The sequence below is a fragment of the Mobula hypostoma genome, chromosome 6, assembly GCF_963921235.1.
Source record: "Mobula hypostoma chromosome 6, sMobHyp1.1, whole genome shotgun sequence".
NCBI classification, from domain to species: Eukaryota; Metazoa; Chordata; class Chondrichthyes; order Myliobatiformes; family Myliobatidae; genus Mobula; species Mobula hypostoma.
The window spans coordinates 152011342-152030086 of NC_086102.1; the positions used below are offsets into that span (position 1 = coordinate 152011342).

Below are 18745 nucleotides of genomic sequence, written 5' to 3' on the forward strand. Positions count from 1 at the left end.
GGACGCGGGGGAGGTGAGGAGGGGGTGGGGTGGGGGACGGGGACGCGGAGGAGGTGAGGAGTGGGTGGGGGTGGAGGACGCGGGGGAGGTGAGGAGTGGGTGGAGGTGGAGGACGCGGGGGAGGTGAGGAGTGGGTGGAGGTGGGGGACGCGGGGGAGGTGAGGAGTGGGTGGGGGTGGAGGACGCGGGGGAGGTGAGGAGGGGGTGGGGGTGGGGGTGGAGGACGCGGGGGAGGTGAGGAGTGGGTGGAGGTGGGGGACGCGGGGGAGGTGAGGAGGGGGTGGGGGTGGGGGTGGAGGACGCGGGGGAGGTGAGGAGTGGGTGGGGTGGAGGACGCGGGGGAGGTGAGGAGTGGGTGGGGTGGAGGACGCGGGGGAGGTGAGGAGGGGGTGGGGGTGGGGGACGGGGACGCGGGGGAGGTGAGGAGTGGGTGGGGTGGAGGACGCGGGGGAGGTGAGGAGGGGGTGGGGGGGGGGACGCGGGGGAGGTGAGGAGGGGGTGGAGGTGGGGGACGCGGGGGAGGTGAGGAGGGGGTGGAGGACGCGGGGGAGGTGAGGAGTGGGTGGAGGTGGGGGACGCGGGGGAGGTGAGGAGGGGGTGGGGTGGAGGACGCGGGGGAGGTGAGGTGGGGGTGGGGGTGGAGGACGCGGGGGAGGTGAGGAGTGGGTGGGGTGGAGGACGCGGGGGAGGTGAGGAGGGGGTGGGGTGGGGGACGGGGACGCGGGGGAGGTGAGGAGTGGGTGGCGGGGGAGGTGGGCAGGAGCGGGTGGGGAGGACGGAATTTTGAGAAGGGGAAGGGGAAGGGAGATGGAATTAACGCGGAAGAGGAAGACCGGATCCCGCGAGTGCGTGCGGAAGCCGCGCTCTTTTGGACGCAGAGCGCGAACTAGAAGCGTGTCCGCTCGCGCTTTCTCTCCGTGTCACCGCGGACAAAATGCAGCGGCTCGGCAATATCCTCGCCGTGTTACTGTGTGCTGCCTTCGCCCACCGGCAGGCCGGCGCGGAAAAAGAAAGAGGCAAATTGATCCCAGGTAAATCCCAGTTTCACTGCCGCTCGAAGCTCTTTCCCGCTCCAGGACTGCATGACTTCTGCGCCTTGCAGACTGCACAGATCAGCGACTGATTCACTACGAGCAGCAATTTCGTGTGGACTGAGGACAGGAGAGCTGCAGCTGCTAACTACACACAAGTCATTTACAGTCCTCCAAAGCCCTGACATCCACGCAACAGCAGCCAGTGTCCCCTCTCCAAATACCCTCCCCCTTCATGGCTGCGAATGCTGCACATCACAACTTCGCATAATCTGTTCCGCGTTCAATTATCTTTCTAGAGATTTTTATTGTTTTATATATTAGTGATTTTGAAAACATAGTTGCAGGAACTGAATTTAATCGAGCCTTTCACATTTTGACCTAGCACATTCCTATTACTATTTTCTCTTCTTTTATTCTGCATTTTCCAACGTCCTGTGTGATAGGAATATGTTGTAAACAGGCCCCTCTAAATGTAAGTTTCTTGCATATATACCAGCACAAGCTGAGGTACGTAGTGTGATTTGTTTCTGCTTTTGCATAATGGGTGTTAGGCTTTTCTTAGTTAAGGTTGAAGGATTTTGCATGTTTTGCACTTCCAGGAAATAATTCTTTTGCCATTTTTGTATAATTGGCTACGTCATTGGAGCGACTGGGCTTGTATACTCTGGAATTTAGAAGGCTGAGAGGGGATCTTATTGAAACATATAAGATTATTAAGGGATTGGACATGCTGGAGGCAGGAAGCATGTTCCCGCTGATAGGTGAGTCCAGGACCAGAGGCCACAGTTTAAGAATAAGGGGTAGGCCATTTAGAACGGAGTCGAGGAAAAACTTTTTCACCCAGAGACTGGTGGATATATGGAATGCTCTGCCCCAGAAGGCTGTGGAGGCCAGGTCTCTGGATACTTTCAAGAAAGAGATGGATAGAGCTCTTAAAGATAGCGGAATCAAAGGTTATGGGGATAAGGCAGGAACTGGATACTGATTGTGGATGATCAGCGATGATCACAGTGAATGGCGGTGCTGGCTGGAAGGGCCGAATGGCCTACTCCTGCACCTGTTGTCTATTGTCATCATAGTTTAAAATTTGTACTTCTTGCTTTAGATTCCCATCAATTTATTTTTGCATATGTTTGATCTGTGATTCTGTAAGCATGGGAGTACAATTACAGATGCTTCCAGTTCAATCCTTTCATGTTCACTTTCTGTAGTCAGATAATTGTTGATCGAAGTGCAAAAGAAAGCAGTGCATTTAGGAGTGGAGAAAATATAAAACTAGTTCATTTATTTTTACGTTTAATAAAGTTCAGACAATATTTATCAGGTAGGAATTGGCCAGGCCTAAAAAAAAATCTCTCCATAGTTCAGCATTGTTCTTATTACTGTACTTAAAGACAACACAGGATGGGAAGACAATTGCTACATTGGTTTACTGTTCTGAAGCTGGGGTGATAATATTGCAACATTTGCAGACATTTAGTGAGACTGTACATAACCTGAGTGTTTGATGGTCAGAAAAGTGGAAACAATTCTTTATGTAGTTGATTACAATGTTCAAAATAATATCATGATGCTTTTCAGGTTATTGAAAGTTTTCATTTCTACTGCAGAAAATATAAGCACAAGAATTTCGGCAAATGCGGGAAGTTTTGAACAATACACATACAAAATGCTGGAGTAACTCAGAATGTCAGGCATCCTCTATAGAAGGGAATGAACAGTCAATGTTTCAGGCGGAAGCCCTTCATCAGGACTGGGAATGAAGGGGATAGAAGCCAGAATAAGGAGGTGGGGAGGGAAAGAATAGTTTTACTATTTTCTAAGTATAGGCCCTGTTGTTGTTCGTCCTTCGTAGTCGAAGATGACCATGGCTTCAAAGTCAAATGGGAGATTGGTGGCTGTGGGTCCGGAGGTGACTGATGAGGCCAATCCGGGCCCTGAAGGCTCGCCCACATGTGGGACACAAGCGGGTGGGTGCTGTCGTGGCAGTGGATGCTGCTCGGGCCTTGCACACAGCACGCTTTCGTTGTGCCTCGATGATGCGCCTGACTTCAGCTGCACGGGCTCCTGTGGTGATCTTGCTGCGCCAAGCTGGACGGTCGAGGGCAAGCACCTCCCACGTGTTGATGTCGACACCCAGGCCTTTGAGGGACGCTTTGAGGCAGTCTTTGTAACGTTTCTTCTGCCCCCTGACTGAGTGCTTGCCCTGACACAGTTCTCCGTACAGCAGCTGCTTAGGCAATCGGCTGTCTGGCATTCTGACCACATGTCCAGCCCACCTGGCTTGGGCTTTCAGCAGGAGGGTGTAGACGCTGCAGAGCCCAGCTCGTTCCAGGATTTCCGTGTCGGGGACTTTGTCCTGTCACCTGATGTGGAGGAGTCTGCGGAGACAGCTCAGGTGAAAGTGGTTGAGCTGTTTGGCGTGTCTGCTGTAGACAGTCCAGGTCTCGCTGGCGTAAAGGAGGGTGGTAAGGACCACTGCACAGTAGACCTTCAGCTTGGTGGTAAGGCTGAGTCCTCTCCGCTCCCAGACGTTCTCACGGAGTCTCCCAAAGGCGGCGCTGGCTTTGGCAATCCTGTTGTTGACCTCAGCGTCTATGTTCACTGCGCGAGAGAGTATGCTGCCCAGGTAGGTGAAGTTGTCGGCTGCCTGGAGGTTCTGGCCCTTCACCGTGATGCGCAGCTCCTGGTATGGCTTTCCTGGGGCAGGCTGGTACATAACTTCAGTCTTTTTGGTGCTGATAGTGAGACCGAAGTTGTCGTAGGCTTGTGAGAAGCAGTCCATTTCACGCTGCATCTCCTGCTCTGTGCTGGCGTTGAGTGCACAGTCATCAGCAAACAAGAAGTCTCTGATGACAGTCTCTTGCATCTTTGTAACTGCCTGCAGGTGCCTAAGGTTGAAAAACCTGCCGTCAGTCCTGTACCTGACGTGGATTCCTTCTTCATAGTTATGGAAAGCATCTGTCAGCATGGCAGAGAATACCATACTGAACAGAGTCGGGGCAAGAACGCAGCCTTGTTTGACGCCATTTGTCACTGGGAAGGCCTCCGACTCGTCAATCCAGAACTTTCACCATCATACCGTCGTGGAACTGCCGGATGATTGTGATGAACTTGCTGGAGCAGCCAAACTTCTCCATGATCTTCCACAAGCCTTCTCTGCTGACCGTATCGAAAGCCTTGGTTAGATCGACAAAGGTCACAAAGAGGTCGCTGTGTTGCTCCTGGCATTTTTCCTGGAGTTGGCGTGCAGCAAAAATCATGTCCGCGGTCCCATGTTCAGCACGGAAGCCGCACTGGCTTTCTGGGAGCAGACCTTGCTCAAGATGTTGGAGATGTTACATGGGTTCTGAATACCTAAATTATGGACATCCCTTACATAAAATGAGCTGCCATAAATATTATTAAATTCAAACAAAACTAGTCTTGGAAAAATCTGCTTGCATGAAATCTCCCCAGGGTTATAAGGCACCATTGCCTCTTCAGGACACAGGTTACCAGTTATATGTGAGAGGCCACTTGAGAGTTGCTCTGTAAACTGTACAATAATATTGCAGAAACACTTTCAGTACGCTGGATGAACTCAGCAGGTCGTGCAGCATCAGTTAGAAACGATGAGTCGACGTTTCGGGCGGGAACCCTTCATCAGGACTGAAGAATGAAAGATGGGGAAGGATTTGAAGAATCCTTGTAGCTTCAGTTGAAAGACCAGTAATTTGAAAGACGAAGGGGTGGGGAGGGGAAGCATTGACATCATAGCCCTGAAAATAATGGGCAGTAGAAGAAGGAGGCGGAACCATGAGGGAGCTGGGGGAGGAGGTAGAGTGAAATAGGGATAGAGGAAGGGAGGGGGAGGGAATTACCGAAAGTTGGAGAATTCTGTGTTCATACCAAGGGGCTGGAGACTACCTAGACGGTATATGAGGTGTTGCTCCTCCAGCCTGAGTTTAGCCTCATCATGGCAGTAGAGGAGGCCATGTTGGGACATATCTGAATGGGAATGGGAAGCAGAGTTGGAGTGGGTGGCTACTGGGAGATCCTGGCTGTTGTGGTGGACGGAGTGGAGGTGCTCGACGAAGCGGTTCCCAAATCTGCGTCGGGTGCTCCCGGTGCGGCCTCCTCTACGTCGGTGAAACTCGACGCAGATTGGGGGATCGCTTCGTCGAGCACCTCCACTCCGTCCGCCACAACAGACAGGATCTCCCAGTAGCCACCCACTTCAACTCTGCTTCCCATTCCCATTCAGATATGTCCATACATGGCCTCCTCTACTGCCATAATGAGGCTAAACTCAGGTTGGAGCAGCAACACCTCATATACCGTCTAGGTAGTCTCCAGCCCCTTGGTATGAACATAGAATTCTCCAACTTCCGCTAATTCCCTCCCCCTCCCTTCCTCTATCCCTATTTCACTCTACCCCCTCCCCCAGCTCCCTCATGGTTCCGCCTCCTTCTTCTACTACCCATTGTTTTCAGGGCTATGACGTCAATGCTTCCCCTCCCCCACCCCTTTGCCTTTCACATTACTGGTCTTTCAACTGAAGCTACAAGCATTCTTCAAATCCTTCCCCATCTTTCATTCTTCAGTCCTGACGAAGGGTTCCGGCCCGAAACGTCGACTCATCGTTTCTAACTGATGCTGCATGACCTGCTGAGTTCATCCTGCGTACTGAAAGTGTTTCTGCTTTGATCACAGCATCTGCAGATTATTTTGTGTTTACAATAATATTGCAATCAGAAATGTTAAATTGCATGACACTTCAGACCCTTTGAAACCATAAAGACAATAAATGTTCTCCTCAATTGACCCTCATCAATAACATTCATTTGAAATACTGTGGAGTTATTGTGTGATTTGGTGTATTTTCCAAATGATGGATAAAATAGTCTTGTAAACATGGAACCTATTTGTAACTGGGGATGGCCCATTTGAAGATCGAAGGACCTATATGATTCTTGACGGATTTCTGTTCTGCAGACTAATATGGAGTATTTTTAGGTCGGAGAAAGTCATACTCTTTAAGTAGACATAGGGAATGTTTTTGAGGCTGATCTCCCAGTATGCAGTTTTGGAAGGCTTGAAATCCATTGGTGGGTACCACCCCCATTACGTGCTCTGTTGAACCCAGGAAACTGAAAATCATTCCAGTCAGAAGTGTGGGTAGTACCAATTGCTTAGTTGGTGTAAAACATTGTTGGGTTATAATTAAGGAAGAATAAGAATGGTGGCCAATGGAATCAAGCTAGAGCTTTTGAATATTGTTTGGTTGTGCAAGCTTGTCAAGCAGAAAATAAAAGAAATTTAGACTTCTTTTCTCTTTGGATGATTTGGAGGATTTGAATCAAAGAAATTATGAAAATCAGACAAGAACTGCAGATACTAAAAACCTTGAATGAAAGCAGGAAAAGCTGTAAAATAAGGCCTACAAGGCAATACTGTATCTGCAGGAAGAACAATTGAGTTTAAGCTTCAAGTCAGAGGCCATTTGTCAGAATAGAGAAAGAGAAAAGAGTTGTAGTTTTAAGCTGTAGAAAAGGAGAGATAGTAGACAGGGCAAAGAGATTATCTGTGATGGGTTTAGGCCAGCGTTATTATGTGGATGGGTTGGCAATAAGGTAATTAGGGGTGACAAGTAGTGTGATATGATGCAAATAGCAGGGCAGGGTATGCTAATGGAGAGGGAGAAAAATACAAGCCAGTGTCACATGTGAATATTAGCTAATTTTTTTTCTCTCTTTCCTGTTTTCTGCTGAAGGGTCTTCATTCTGAAATGTTAACTCCTTTACTCTTTCCACAGATGCTGCCTGATCTGCTGAGTATTCAGAGAATTTTCTGCTTTTGAGTGACTAAAATTAAACTTTGCTCAGTAGCACTAAGCTTATAAGTGTGTACATTTGAACATTAATCCAAGATCTCATCAAAAGTGGCCTTAACATTTTATATGTGCTCAAAAAGGAATGGAGGAATATAATGGCACAGTATTTCAACTTTAATTTTGTTGCTTATCGTTGAAGATTTATCAGGAATATATAATATTTCATTATGTCTTCCTTTGCAGTAATAGTAAATGAAGGACATGCATATTCTGCCAATAAAATGGAGCTCTTTTGTTATGAATTTACTCAAAAGCCTATGCTCACTGATTATTGGTCTGCTGTGGAGGTAAGATATAATATGATTTTCAACACAGAAAGACTGGAATAAACCTGATCAATTCATTTTGACTTAAAGGGAAAGCATTTTGTACTTTGGGTGTTTTGTTCAAATAAGTTACAGAATTATTTGTTCATGATGATTCAACAAAAATAAACAGATAGATAGATGGACAGGCAGGAAATGGGAATTAGTGTTAGAAGCTGATATAGTTAAAACTTGTAATGGAAGATTCGGGATTTGAATTTATTTACCATGGGTATAGCAAAATATACAGTTAAAATGTGTCGTTTGTGAACAACCAAGGATGTACTGGGGGCTGTCCAAATGTGTCACTACCCATTCTGGCACAAACATGGCATGCCCACAATCCCATCAGATCAACACAGAACACAACAAACAACAAAAGATTGAATGACATCCCTGCTGGCATTCTTGGGACAGCTAAGCATCTCACCTTTTGAGTCTGCATATTGTTCAGTTCCCACCGCAGAGATCCAATCACAATGTTTAGACTTGCACTTCCATGCAATGTGAAAGAATACAACACTATTATGGTTCCGGACAAGATTTAGATTCTCCATCTCCTTTAAACTCAAAGCACTTTCTACTTTATTGTCACCAAACAATTGATACTAGAAGATACAATCATCACAGCGATATTTGATTCTGCACTTCCCACTCCCTAGATTACAAATCAATAGTAAATATTAAAAAATTTAAATTATAAACCATAAATAGAAAAATGGAAAGTAAGTTAGTGCAAAAAAAACGAGAGGCAGGTCCGGATATTTGGAGGATACGGCCCAGATCCGGGTCAGGATCTGTCCAGCAGTCTCATCACAGTTGGAAAGAAGCTGTTCCCAAATCTGGCCATACTGGAAATATGCAGCGAGTAAGGCAGATCGTTAGAGAGAGGAAAGAGTTTAACATTTTGAATTGATGACTTTTCTTCGGAAATATGACAGCAGCTCTGTCTCATTGTCAAATTGAAGTAAAATATCTTACTCTTCAAAGAAAAAAACAGGGAAATTAATTTGTTCTGCCTAATATTGTGTTCTTTAACCTTTTGTCCTGCAATGTAACCAGAAGACATGGGAGCAGAATTAGACCATTTGGCCCATCGAGTATACTCCACCATTCAATCTTGACTGATCTATCATCCTCCTCAACCCCATTCTCCTACCTTCTCCCCTTAACCCTTTACACCCTTGCTAACCAAGAATCTGTCAACCTCTGTTTTAAATATACTCAATGAACTAGCTTCCACAGCCATCTGTGGCAATGAATTGCACAGATTCATCAACCTATGGCTAAAGAAATGCATCATCTTTGGTCTAAAGTGTGTCCCTGTATTCTGAGGCTGCACCCTCTGGTCCTAGACTCCCCCACCAAGGAAATATCCTCTCCATGTCTATTTTATCCTTTAAGTAATCAATGAGTTTCAATGAAGATCCCCCCTCATTCTTCTAAACTCCGGTAAGTACAGGCTCAGAGCCACAAACGCTCCTCATACATTAATCCTTTCATTCCTGGGGTCATCCTTGTGAATCTCCTCTGGTCCCTCTCCAATGCTAGCACATCCTTTCTTAGGTAAGGGGCCCAAAGCTGCTCACAATACCTCAATTTTGTTCTGACCAATGCCTTATAAAGCCTCAGCATGACATCCTTTCTTTTATATTCTAGTATTCTCAAAATGAATGCTAATATTGCATTTGCCTTGCTTGCCACCAACTTAATCTGCAAGTTAACCTTCAGGGAATCCTGTGTGTGGACTCCCAAGTAATTTTACACCTCTGATTTCTGAATTTTATCCCCATTTATAAAATAGCCACTCCTTTATTCCTTCTACCAAAGCGCATGATCATACACTTCCCTATGCTTTATTCCATCTGCCCCTTCTTTGCCCATACTCCTAATATAAGTCCTTCTGCAGACTCGTTGTTTCCTCAACAGTACATGTTCCTCCACCTATCTTGGTATCCACTTGTATACCGACTACCCCACCCTCTGCCCTATCACTCTGGTTCCCATCCCCTGGCCAAATTAGCTTAAATCCTCCCGAATAGTTCTAGAAAATCTACCCACAAGGATATTGGTCCTCCTCGGTTTCAGGTATAACCCATCCTTTTTGCACAGGTCATACCGTTCCCAGAAGAGATCCCAATGATCCAGAAATCTGTAACTGCCTCTGGCACCAATTCTTTAGCCACTCATTCATCTGCCAAATCATCCTGTTCTTGCCCTCACTGGAATGTGGCACAGAAGGCAATCTAGAATTTATTTCCCTTGATGTCCTGTGGCCATAATTGGCAAGGCCAGTATTTAATAACTACCTCTAATTACTCCTGAGAAGATGGAGTTGAACAACAACAATCCATCCAATGCAAATACTTGCATGTGTTGTTGGGATAAAAACGTTCCAGAAATTAAAGCCAGTATCAAAGAACCAATACCACTTGTTTAGATTGCCTCACTTGTTATCACTTGGCATTTCAATCACATAATGCATCCAGCACAAATCAAGATTTCCTGAAGCCAGTGTTTCCTAGGATACTTAAGCAGAATGCAGCTGTGGAACCAGTATTCAATTCTGGTTCCAAACATAGTTAAAGCTATGAGGTATTTCTGATTAATAAATGTCTTCAAACTTTCCCGTAGTTTCTGAAAAGTAGACTATATTGTATGATTTTTAAGTAGTGACTTTTATGTAGATGGCTTAGAAGAGAGAAGAGTGAATTTCTGATATTGTAATGGAGCTCATAAATTTAAGAATGATTTATTTTTCATTAGAAACATAGAAAACCTACTGCCCAAAGCTGTGCCAAACATGTCCTTACCTTAGAAATTACCTGGGGTTACCCATAGCCCTCTATTTTCCTAAGCTCCAGGAGTCTCTAAAAAGACCCTATTGTATCCGCCTCCACCGCCATCGCCGGCAGCCCATTCCATGCACTCACCACTCTCTGTGTGAAAAAACTTACCCCTGATATCTCCTCTGTACCTACTTCCAAGCACCTTAAAAATGAGCCCTCTTGTGCTAGTTATTTTAGCCCTGGGAAGAAGCCCTTGACTATCTACACAATCAATGCCTCAAAATTCCTATGTATATCTAAACAACAGGACACTGGTTTAATCATGGGAATCTAATACGGGAAATATTTCATTTGCTGATCAATGCATCAAATGGAATTTCAGGTAGACAAAATAAGTATGCTGGAGCTACGTAGTTAAGAGCAGCTGAATATTTAATAGTAAAGTATTGTAGTTCAGATTTGGCTGATTCGGACATACTACAAGACCTTCCTTAGAGTCACAATATAATTATATTGTGACCATGGCAGCAGTTGCAATTCTGGGAAATATTCAGAACAGTAACCACATTTTGAAAGAATGTTGTTGGGTTTGAACCTCCTAAGGTTGTAAATGGTGCAAACTAACTGCGTGTTGAATTGTTCATTCACCATTTCCTACTTTCATGGACTTGCTGTATGCTTCAAACACAAACAAAAGTAAAAATTTTCATTGAAATGACTAAAGATACCTTGAAGATTTGTTTTGAAAATTCAAGACTGGAAATGGTTGATCATTTCAGTTTTTTTGTTTATTCTTAGACATGCAAAAATTAGTTATATTTGATTATTTTCATTCAGCATTGTGATAAGTGTTATTAGAATGTTTCACTTTGGGAGAGAGAAGCTCGAGAAACATTTGGCCTCTCAACTATTTTGTTTTCTGTTTTATAGATTAAAATCCACTGTTCGAAGCCATTGCACCTTACATATCCTGCAGCAGAAAACTTTTCTAATACATCTGAAACTCTGTTAGACTTCATTGTGCACTTCTACAATGCCGCATCATCGGCAGAGAGACTGGCTTCGGAATTCAACATAAGTGTTGAACGCTTTGATAGAAAGACTTGTTTCAAAATAAACCCAGTGAATTCTCATTCAATGTATGGCATTACTGTAACAAAGCAATGTAAGTTCAAAAAATTACTCACCTCTCGCTTATTCTGTTTTCAATGTTGTGTGTCATTCTTCCATATGTTTAAAACTTATTTTGAAAAGTAATAAAACTGTGGGGGCTGAAGCCAGAAGAACTCAGTGTTCCATGCAGCATCTGTGGAGGTAAAGGGATTTTTATTGAGTCAAGATCATGTGCCAGGACTGACAATGTGGAGAAGAGTTTGCTAATACAAGGAAGAGGTATAAACAAGAGAAAATCTGCAGATGCTGGAAATCAAAACAATATGCACAAAATGCTAGAGGAACTCAGCAGGTCTGGCAGCATCTATGCAAAATAGTAAATGGTTGATGTTTTGGGCTGAAACCTTTCAGCAGGACTGGGAAAAGAGGGTGGGGGAGGGGAGGAAGAAGTAAAAGGTGGCAGGAGATAGGTGAAACCAGGAAAGGGGGAAAGGTGAAGTAAAGAGCTGGGAAGTTGATTGGTGAAAAAGATAAAGGGCTGGAGAAGGGAGAATCTGATAGGAGAGTGTAGAAGACCACAGAAGAAAGGGAAGGGAGAGGAGCACAGAGGGAGGTGATGGGTAAGTAAGGGATAAAGGTGAGAGAGGGAAATGGGAATGGTGAAGTGGGGGAGGGGGCAATTGCCAGAAATTCATGAAATCAATGTTCATGCCATCAGGTTGGAAGAGCAACAACTTACATTCGATCTGGGTAGCGTCCAACCTGATGACATGAACATTGATTTCTCAAACTTCAAGGAAGTGGTATGATAGGTGGAAGCAGTTGAAGAAGGGGGTGAAGGGCACATGGAGCCAGGTAATGAATCAAGGTAACTGGGGTGAGGGAGGGGGATACTGATAAATGTGATCAAAGGGATGAGGAACCTTGGTGGACCTACTGCCTTTCCCCTCCTTTTAGTTTGATTCATTACAGTTCTCTACCTGGCTCAATCTTTTTCTCATCCCCATACATGTTTCTTTTCTCTTGGCTTATCTTTCCTATCCCCTCCCTATCTGTTATTATAAGCGCATAATCTCTCCAACATCTGGTTCCACTTATCACCTTCCAGACCCTGTCTCCAACTTCCTCCTCCTCTTTCCTTACCCTGTTCCATCTGCACCCCAATTTGATTTTTCTTTTCCATATATTTCTACCTATCTCCTGCCAGCCTCAGTCACAAAAAGCTCCCTCCCACTCACTTGGTAACATGCCCCTCATCCCCCCACCTCCTCTGTTTCCGCCCATAATCGACTGACCTCTGCGTCAGCACCCCCCCCCACTTCATCACACGGGCCATCTTCCCTCTACCCTCTCAGTCCCGTTGGAGGGAATCGACTCGAAGCATTCACTTGTGCCTCCACAGATACTGCTTGACCTGTTAAAATCCTTGAGCAGTTGGTTTTTGCTCTGGATTTGGTCAAATAGAAATGCTGGAGGAAATCGAGCAGCTAGGTAGCATCTGTGAAACAAGGAACTAATTAGTGTTTCAGGTCAAGGAACTTTCAAAAGTGAGATAAACAAGTTAGTCTATATTATAGAGAAGGCAGGGAGAGTAACTGAAGGGCCAAAGAGGGTGTATGTAATTGTGGATGATGTAGCCACTGAATGGGCAGTTCAGTTCCTTTGTCTGTTCAATGTGTTACGTATCTTGCGATGTCTGGGTAATGTTCTGTAGCCTGGCCAACTAGGTGGTGCTGAGGAGGACAGAATGTACAAACGGATGAAAAAGGAGACAGGAATGGCAAGTGCAAATAGCCAGTCTTGGTGCAAGCAGAAAGACCAAGTTATCTGAAGTTGACCAGTCCTTGTGCCCGGATGAAAAATGAGGTGTTATTCCTCAAGCTTTGTTTGGGTCTTATTGTAACAGCGCTGGCAGCCTCAGCAAGAGATCGGATGTAAATTCAAAATGGCAAAAAGCAGAAGCTCAGGGTCATTCATCTGGACTGAATTCAGGTATACAGCAAAATGATCACCCAATCGGTGTTTGGTTTCTCTGATTATAGAGGAGGCCACATAGTGAACATCAAATATAGGAGACCGGATGAGAAGAAATGCAACTGTATCACTGTATTGCTTGGTTTGATTATTGAAGTCCCTGGATGGTAGGAATGGAAAAGGTGAATGGATAGATTAGAATCAAGTTTATTATTACTGACCTGTTGTGAAATGTGTTGATTTGTGGCAGCAGTACAGTGCAAGGCATAAAAACAGAAAAATTACTATATACCTGTACTGTATTACAATAATGATTAGAATAGATTACATCTCTGGTTGTAATGGTGATGCTGTGGGGCAGGAAATGTTGGGTGGGGATGGAAAATGGGCATTTGAGTCATGAAGTCCCTGCCTGCAAACTACAGACGGGTTGAAAGAGAAAGGTGTAACTCATAGTGGGATTGTGTCGGAACTACTGAAGATTGCAAAGGATAATATGCTGAATGCAAAGGGTGATGGGGCAGAGGGTGCATACTGGGGGATTCTCTTTGGTTTGTCCGGGGGGGGGGCGGGGGAAGAACAGGAAAGAGCAGCTTAATGGGGAATGCAAGGAAAGCAGGAGAAACCTCCATCCCCTATTGCAGAAGAGAAGCTATGTTTCAGGAAGAAGAATAACATTCCAAGGCATCAGAGCTGAAGGTCTCATCAATGGATAAAATGCAAAAGGGATAAAGAAACTGTAGGAAAAGCAATAGTGTCCTTGTAGGAGGTAGGGTGAGAGAATATGTAGTTAAAGATGCAATGGGCGTCTGGTGTTGTAAAAAGTGTTTGGAGTTAATCTATCTCCTGAAGTGGGTAAATGTGAAAGTAGGGAAAAAGTTGGCAGCAGAAGTATTAAAATCTCAGTTCTGTATCACTAGGATATGACAATAATGCAGTCGTCAATGCATGAGAGAAATAGTTGCAGTTGTTGTTGGTTCCATACAAGCTTGTTATAAGGTTTGTTCTGGATATCCAACAAAAAGGCAGGCACGGGTAGGGTCCATGTGAGTTCCCATTGCTACGCCTTTAATCTGTACAATTTTAAGGGAGGATGTTGGGTGCAAGGATAAGTTCTGTCACTTGGTGGAGGGAAACTAGCTGGTCCTCCATTTAAGCTAGAATGGAGGCTCTCAGCACTTCCTGATAAGGAATGGAGGTACAAAGGGATTGAACATCCATGGCCAAGATGAACCAGTTGGGACTGGAGAATTGGAAGTTGTCAAAATGGCAGAGGGCAATTTACCTTTATTCCAAATACTCCAAGGGTTATTTAGAATAACTTGCTTCCTCCCTGAATTCTGATACAGGGTTTTGGAACTGAAACATTGATTGGTTTCTCTTCCCACCACTGTTTCCTGACTGGCTGAGTTATTCCAGCATTTCTATTTTGGCTCCAAACTTTATCTTTGATTAACATTGTACAATTGGCCGAGATGAATTTGGGAGGAGTTATTTACTGAGAATTTTTACTGTTAACATTTCATCTTTTTCTTTACTACAACTGAGCATATGATTTCTCATCATGCAGACTAAAATAATTAAGTGTTGCAAAAATGAATAACAATAAGGCATTTCCCTCCCATCAAAGGCACAAAATTACCCACCCACCCCAACCCACTTTGTTGATTTTTTTTGTATTGCTGTCACAATTTGCAAAAGAAGTCTAGAGCTAAGCAAAATAAAGCTCTGACAGTTGGCTCCCTCAGGACTTTCACAATTATCGCAACAGCCAGCTTTTCCAAAGACTGGATATTATTCCTAATAATTCACCAACACATTTTAATTCACTTTTTTCACGGTAGTGTTGTAGTGTGACATGGTAGTATGTTAAATTTTCCAGGGAACCAGGGGGATTTAAAGTGATTGCTAGAAATAAGCATGATTTTCGAGGGAGTATTGGAATGGACCCCAGTGGGTTTGAATGAAGCCTCAGGATGAGGCCCATTGAGCTTAAGAGGACTGTCGGAAACTGTGCCCTGATGAATTGAAAAGGAGTGCTGGAAATGAGACTGTGGTGAGCTTAAAAGCAGACTGGGAAACAGTACTTGTAGAATGAGATGTCAGGCCAAATGAATTTCTGAACAGTAGGATATCAGATAATCAGTTTTTGTTTTAAAATGTAGTATCTTTAGGACACCATTTGCATGCATACCACATAATAGAACTGGATGTCTGTTTTTAATGTCATGACTAATTCTTACTGCTTTTATGAATGTACTTGTAATGTATAATGCTAATGTTGTCTGAGTTTAGAGATATTAATTAGAGCAGCTTTAATGCAATTGAGTTTTCTTTCTGATCTTTAATAATGCAACCTAATTCTCATTAGCCTGTTCTTCAAAATACTGCCTTCTGTGACTTGCAATATTTTCAGAATTATCAGTTTGTTGCTATGCGTTTACTGCAATACCAGAGAAGATGGTCACATTTTCCTTTGTGAATATAATGGCAGGCTACAATGGAAGCTGTATTTTACTGTTCAATGCTTATACAGTACAGAATCCTTATTTTGTATGCTGTAAAACGATATGAAGTATAAGAACATCATAAAGATTATGTATAGGTGTCAGCATTGGATTTAGGTGCTCCCACAAGTCTGTAAGTTCAAATTTCTAACAACTCAGTAACCTTGCTAAAGCTCATTCAGTTAGAATTATTATCCGATGTAAGGAATGCTTTATTCAAATTGCAGAATTTATACTGAGAATTTTAGTGTATTGACAACATGCACGAAATGCTGGAGCAGCTGAGCAGGACAGGCAGTATCTATGGACAAGTGTACAGTCACGTTTCAGGCTGAGACCCTTTAGCAGGACTCAGGATGTTGCCATAAGCAAAGTATTTTTAAAATAAGAAAGCTTACTAATGCCCTAGTTGTGGCTTATAACATTGAAGTACAGCTTGCTCACATTCCAGAAATAGCCTGATGCATTAACTTGTCCCCTTTTGGCCCCATCCCCCTCCTCCCTCCCATCCCCCTCTGCCCCCTCCCCCTCTCCTCCTCCCCTCATCCCCCCTCCATCTTACCATATAGGCAGAATAGACAAAGGAGAGAAAGTGGATGTTGTTTATTTGGATTTTCAGAAGGCCCTTGACAAGGTGCCGCAAATGAGGCTGCCATGGTGTTATGGCAGTGGTGCCAGAATGGATGGAAGATTGGCTGACTGGCAGGAGGCGAGGAGTGGGAGTAAAGAGGAGCCTTTTCTGATTGGCTGCCATTGACTACTGGTGTGCAATAGGGTTTGGTGTTGGGACCACTTCTTTTCACGTTGTATGTCAATGATTTGGTTGAAGGAATCAATGAATTTGTTGCCATGTTCGTGGGTGGAAGGGCCGGTAGTGTTGAAGATGCAGAATGGGCAAAGAAGTGGCAGATTGAATATTATGTAGGGAAGTGTATGGTCATGCAATTTTGCAGAAGGAATAAAGGCATGGACTATTTTGTAAATGGGGAGAAAATTCAAAACTCAGAGGTGCATATGACCTTAGGAGTGCTTGGGCAGGATTTCCTAAAGGTTAAATTGCAGGCTGAGTCAGTGATAAGGAAGGTAAATGCATTTCTAGAGGACTAGAATACAAAAGCAAGGATGTAATACTAAGGCTTTATCAGGCATTAGTCAGACCTCACTTGGAATATTGTGAGCACTTTAGGTTCCTTATCTAAGAAAGGGTTAGATGGCATTGGAGAGAATCCAGAGGACGTTCTCAAGAATGATCTCAGAAATGAAAGAGTTATCATATGATGAGCATTTGATGGCTCTGGGCATCGACTCACTGGAGCTTAAAAGAATGGGGAGTGGTGAAGGAAGCAGTGGAATCTCATTACAACCTGTCGAATATTGAAAAGTCAGGGTGGAGTGGATGTGGATAGGATTTTCCAATGGGGGGAGTCTAAGACCAGAGGGCACAGCCTCAGAATTGTGGGACGTCCATTTAGAACAGAGATGAGGAAAAATTTCTTCAGCTAGAGGTTGGTGAATCTATAGAATTTTTTTGCCACAGATGGCTGTGCATGCCAAGTCATTGGGTGTATTTAAGATGGAGATTGATAGGTTCTTGATTAATCAGGGCATCAAAGGTTATGGGGAGAAGGCAAGCAAATGGGGTTTTGAGCAATAATAAATCAGCCATAATGAAATGGCAGAGCAGACTTGATGGGCCAAATGGCCTAATTCTGCTCCTAGGTCTTATAGTCTTATGTGGATCAAATTATGTTTTTCAAGAAAAAAATCAGTTTTATGTTCACTTATAGTTTAATACAATTTGACAGAAGTCTGAGGAATGTACTGGTGCTACCGTTGTTGCGTTTGTATCTCTATGCATCCATCAGATTTTCCTCAGTTCCCATCCAAGTCTAGTATCAATTTCATCGTCCCTCCCACCCCCCAACCACCCAACCTCTGTTCCAGAGTTCCTTATGATATAAAAAGAGCATTGTAACTCTAATGGGAGAAATGGAAAAAGTAGTATTGTATTGGGTTAACTCCACAAAGGTTGAGAGTCATTGTCAGCTGCACTTATATTTAAAGGGAGATAACTATGTATAACAATTTGATTTCATTGTTATTTAAAATGTTTGTTACAGCATTTGCACCAAATCTGTTTATTCTGTTTGTGACTGGAATTATCCTGTTCGTTTTTGCAAGACCCATTAGCAGGTATTGTAATTGTAATTGTATCTGCGTTGTTTCATACTCAAGTATAATCTTTATGCAGCATAAAAACCTGCACAGTTTATTGAATTAATCACCCTTTAATTTATTCTGATTGAAATTCCATGTTACAAAAATTAAGATGGAAGCTAAAACAAAAATGATATTTCTAATATAATTACCGTATGCATTTTGCAAATCCCAGAACATGAGCTAATAAGAAGCTCAGAGCCAATTTAACAGGCATTTTAAAACAACTTAAGATTTTTTTGATATTGCCTATTGCTCTCTGTAACTATTTTATATGTCTCACAGTGACTGCAAATATTTAATTATTTTATGCATTACAAAATTGGAGTAAAGTTTTCCTTTTGTATTAAGTAATTTGTTATGATATAAATAGTTTTACAATTTATAGCACATGGCTACTGTTTCTGACAATGATGATGTCATCTCCCACCTCTTGCAGGAGTGAACTGTTTTATTACTGTGGTGGAGTTGCTTTAGGAATCTTTGCAGTATTAGTCCTTATCGTCCTGGTTTGTAGAAGGTGGATGCAAGTAAGGAATATTTTTTATTTTTAAGAACAGTGGATTTGTGTTAATTGGGACACACTGGAGCCAGTACATTTTGGCCCAATTAAGCGGCTGCCCCAATTAGCCAAAGTTTCATAGAAATAGTTAAAAAGTATTAAAAAAAAGGACAAACTATCATTTAACTGAGTAGCAAATTAAATATTTAAATGGAATACAGAACAAATTAGAACACGACTAATATTACTTACTGGTGGTTGTCTGTTGTATTCGACAATGACAGGAAACCCGTGCAGGAGAGTTTTAAAGTGGAAAAGAGTTGCACTGGACAGTTACACTGTCTTGTCCTCGGAATCTGGGTCCAGTGATACGAGTACGTATCACAACTGGGGTCTTGCTTGGTTGCAATGAATGACCATGATTTCTGT

At 43.4% G+C, this 18745-nt stretch overlaps 1 protein-coding gene across 1 annotated transcript in view; it reads left to right on the forward strand.

Annotated features, from left to right (window-relative positions):
- Window positions 1–855: 855 nt before the first annotated feature.
- The window catches only part of nemp2 (nuclear envelope integral membrane protein 2), a 42479-nt gene continuing 24589 nt past the window's right edge, over window positions 856–18745 (forward strand). The window contains exons 1-5 of the mRNA XM_063051983.1: window positions 856–1031; window positions 7093–7196; window positions 10934–11168; window positions 17718–17790; window positions 18254–18344. Coding sequence (XP_062908053.1) covers window positions 935–1031; window positions 7093–7196; window positions 10934–11168; window positions 17718–17790; window positions 18254–18344 — 600 coding nt within the window. The 5' untranslated portion in view covers window positions 856–934. The remainder of the gene's footprint in view (window positions 1032–7092; window positions 7197–10933; window positions 11169–17717; window positions 17791–18253; window positions 18345–18745) is intronic.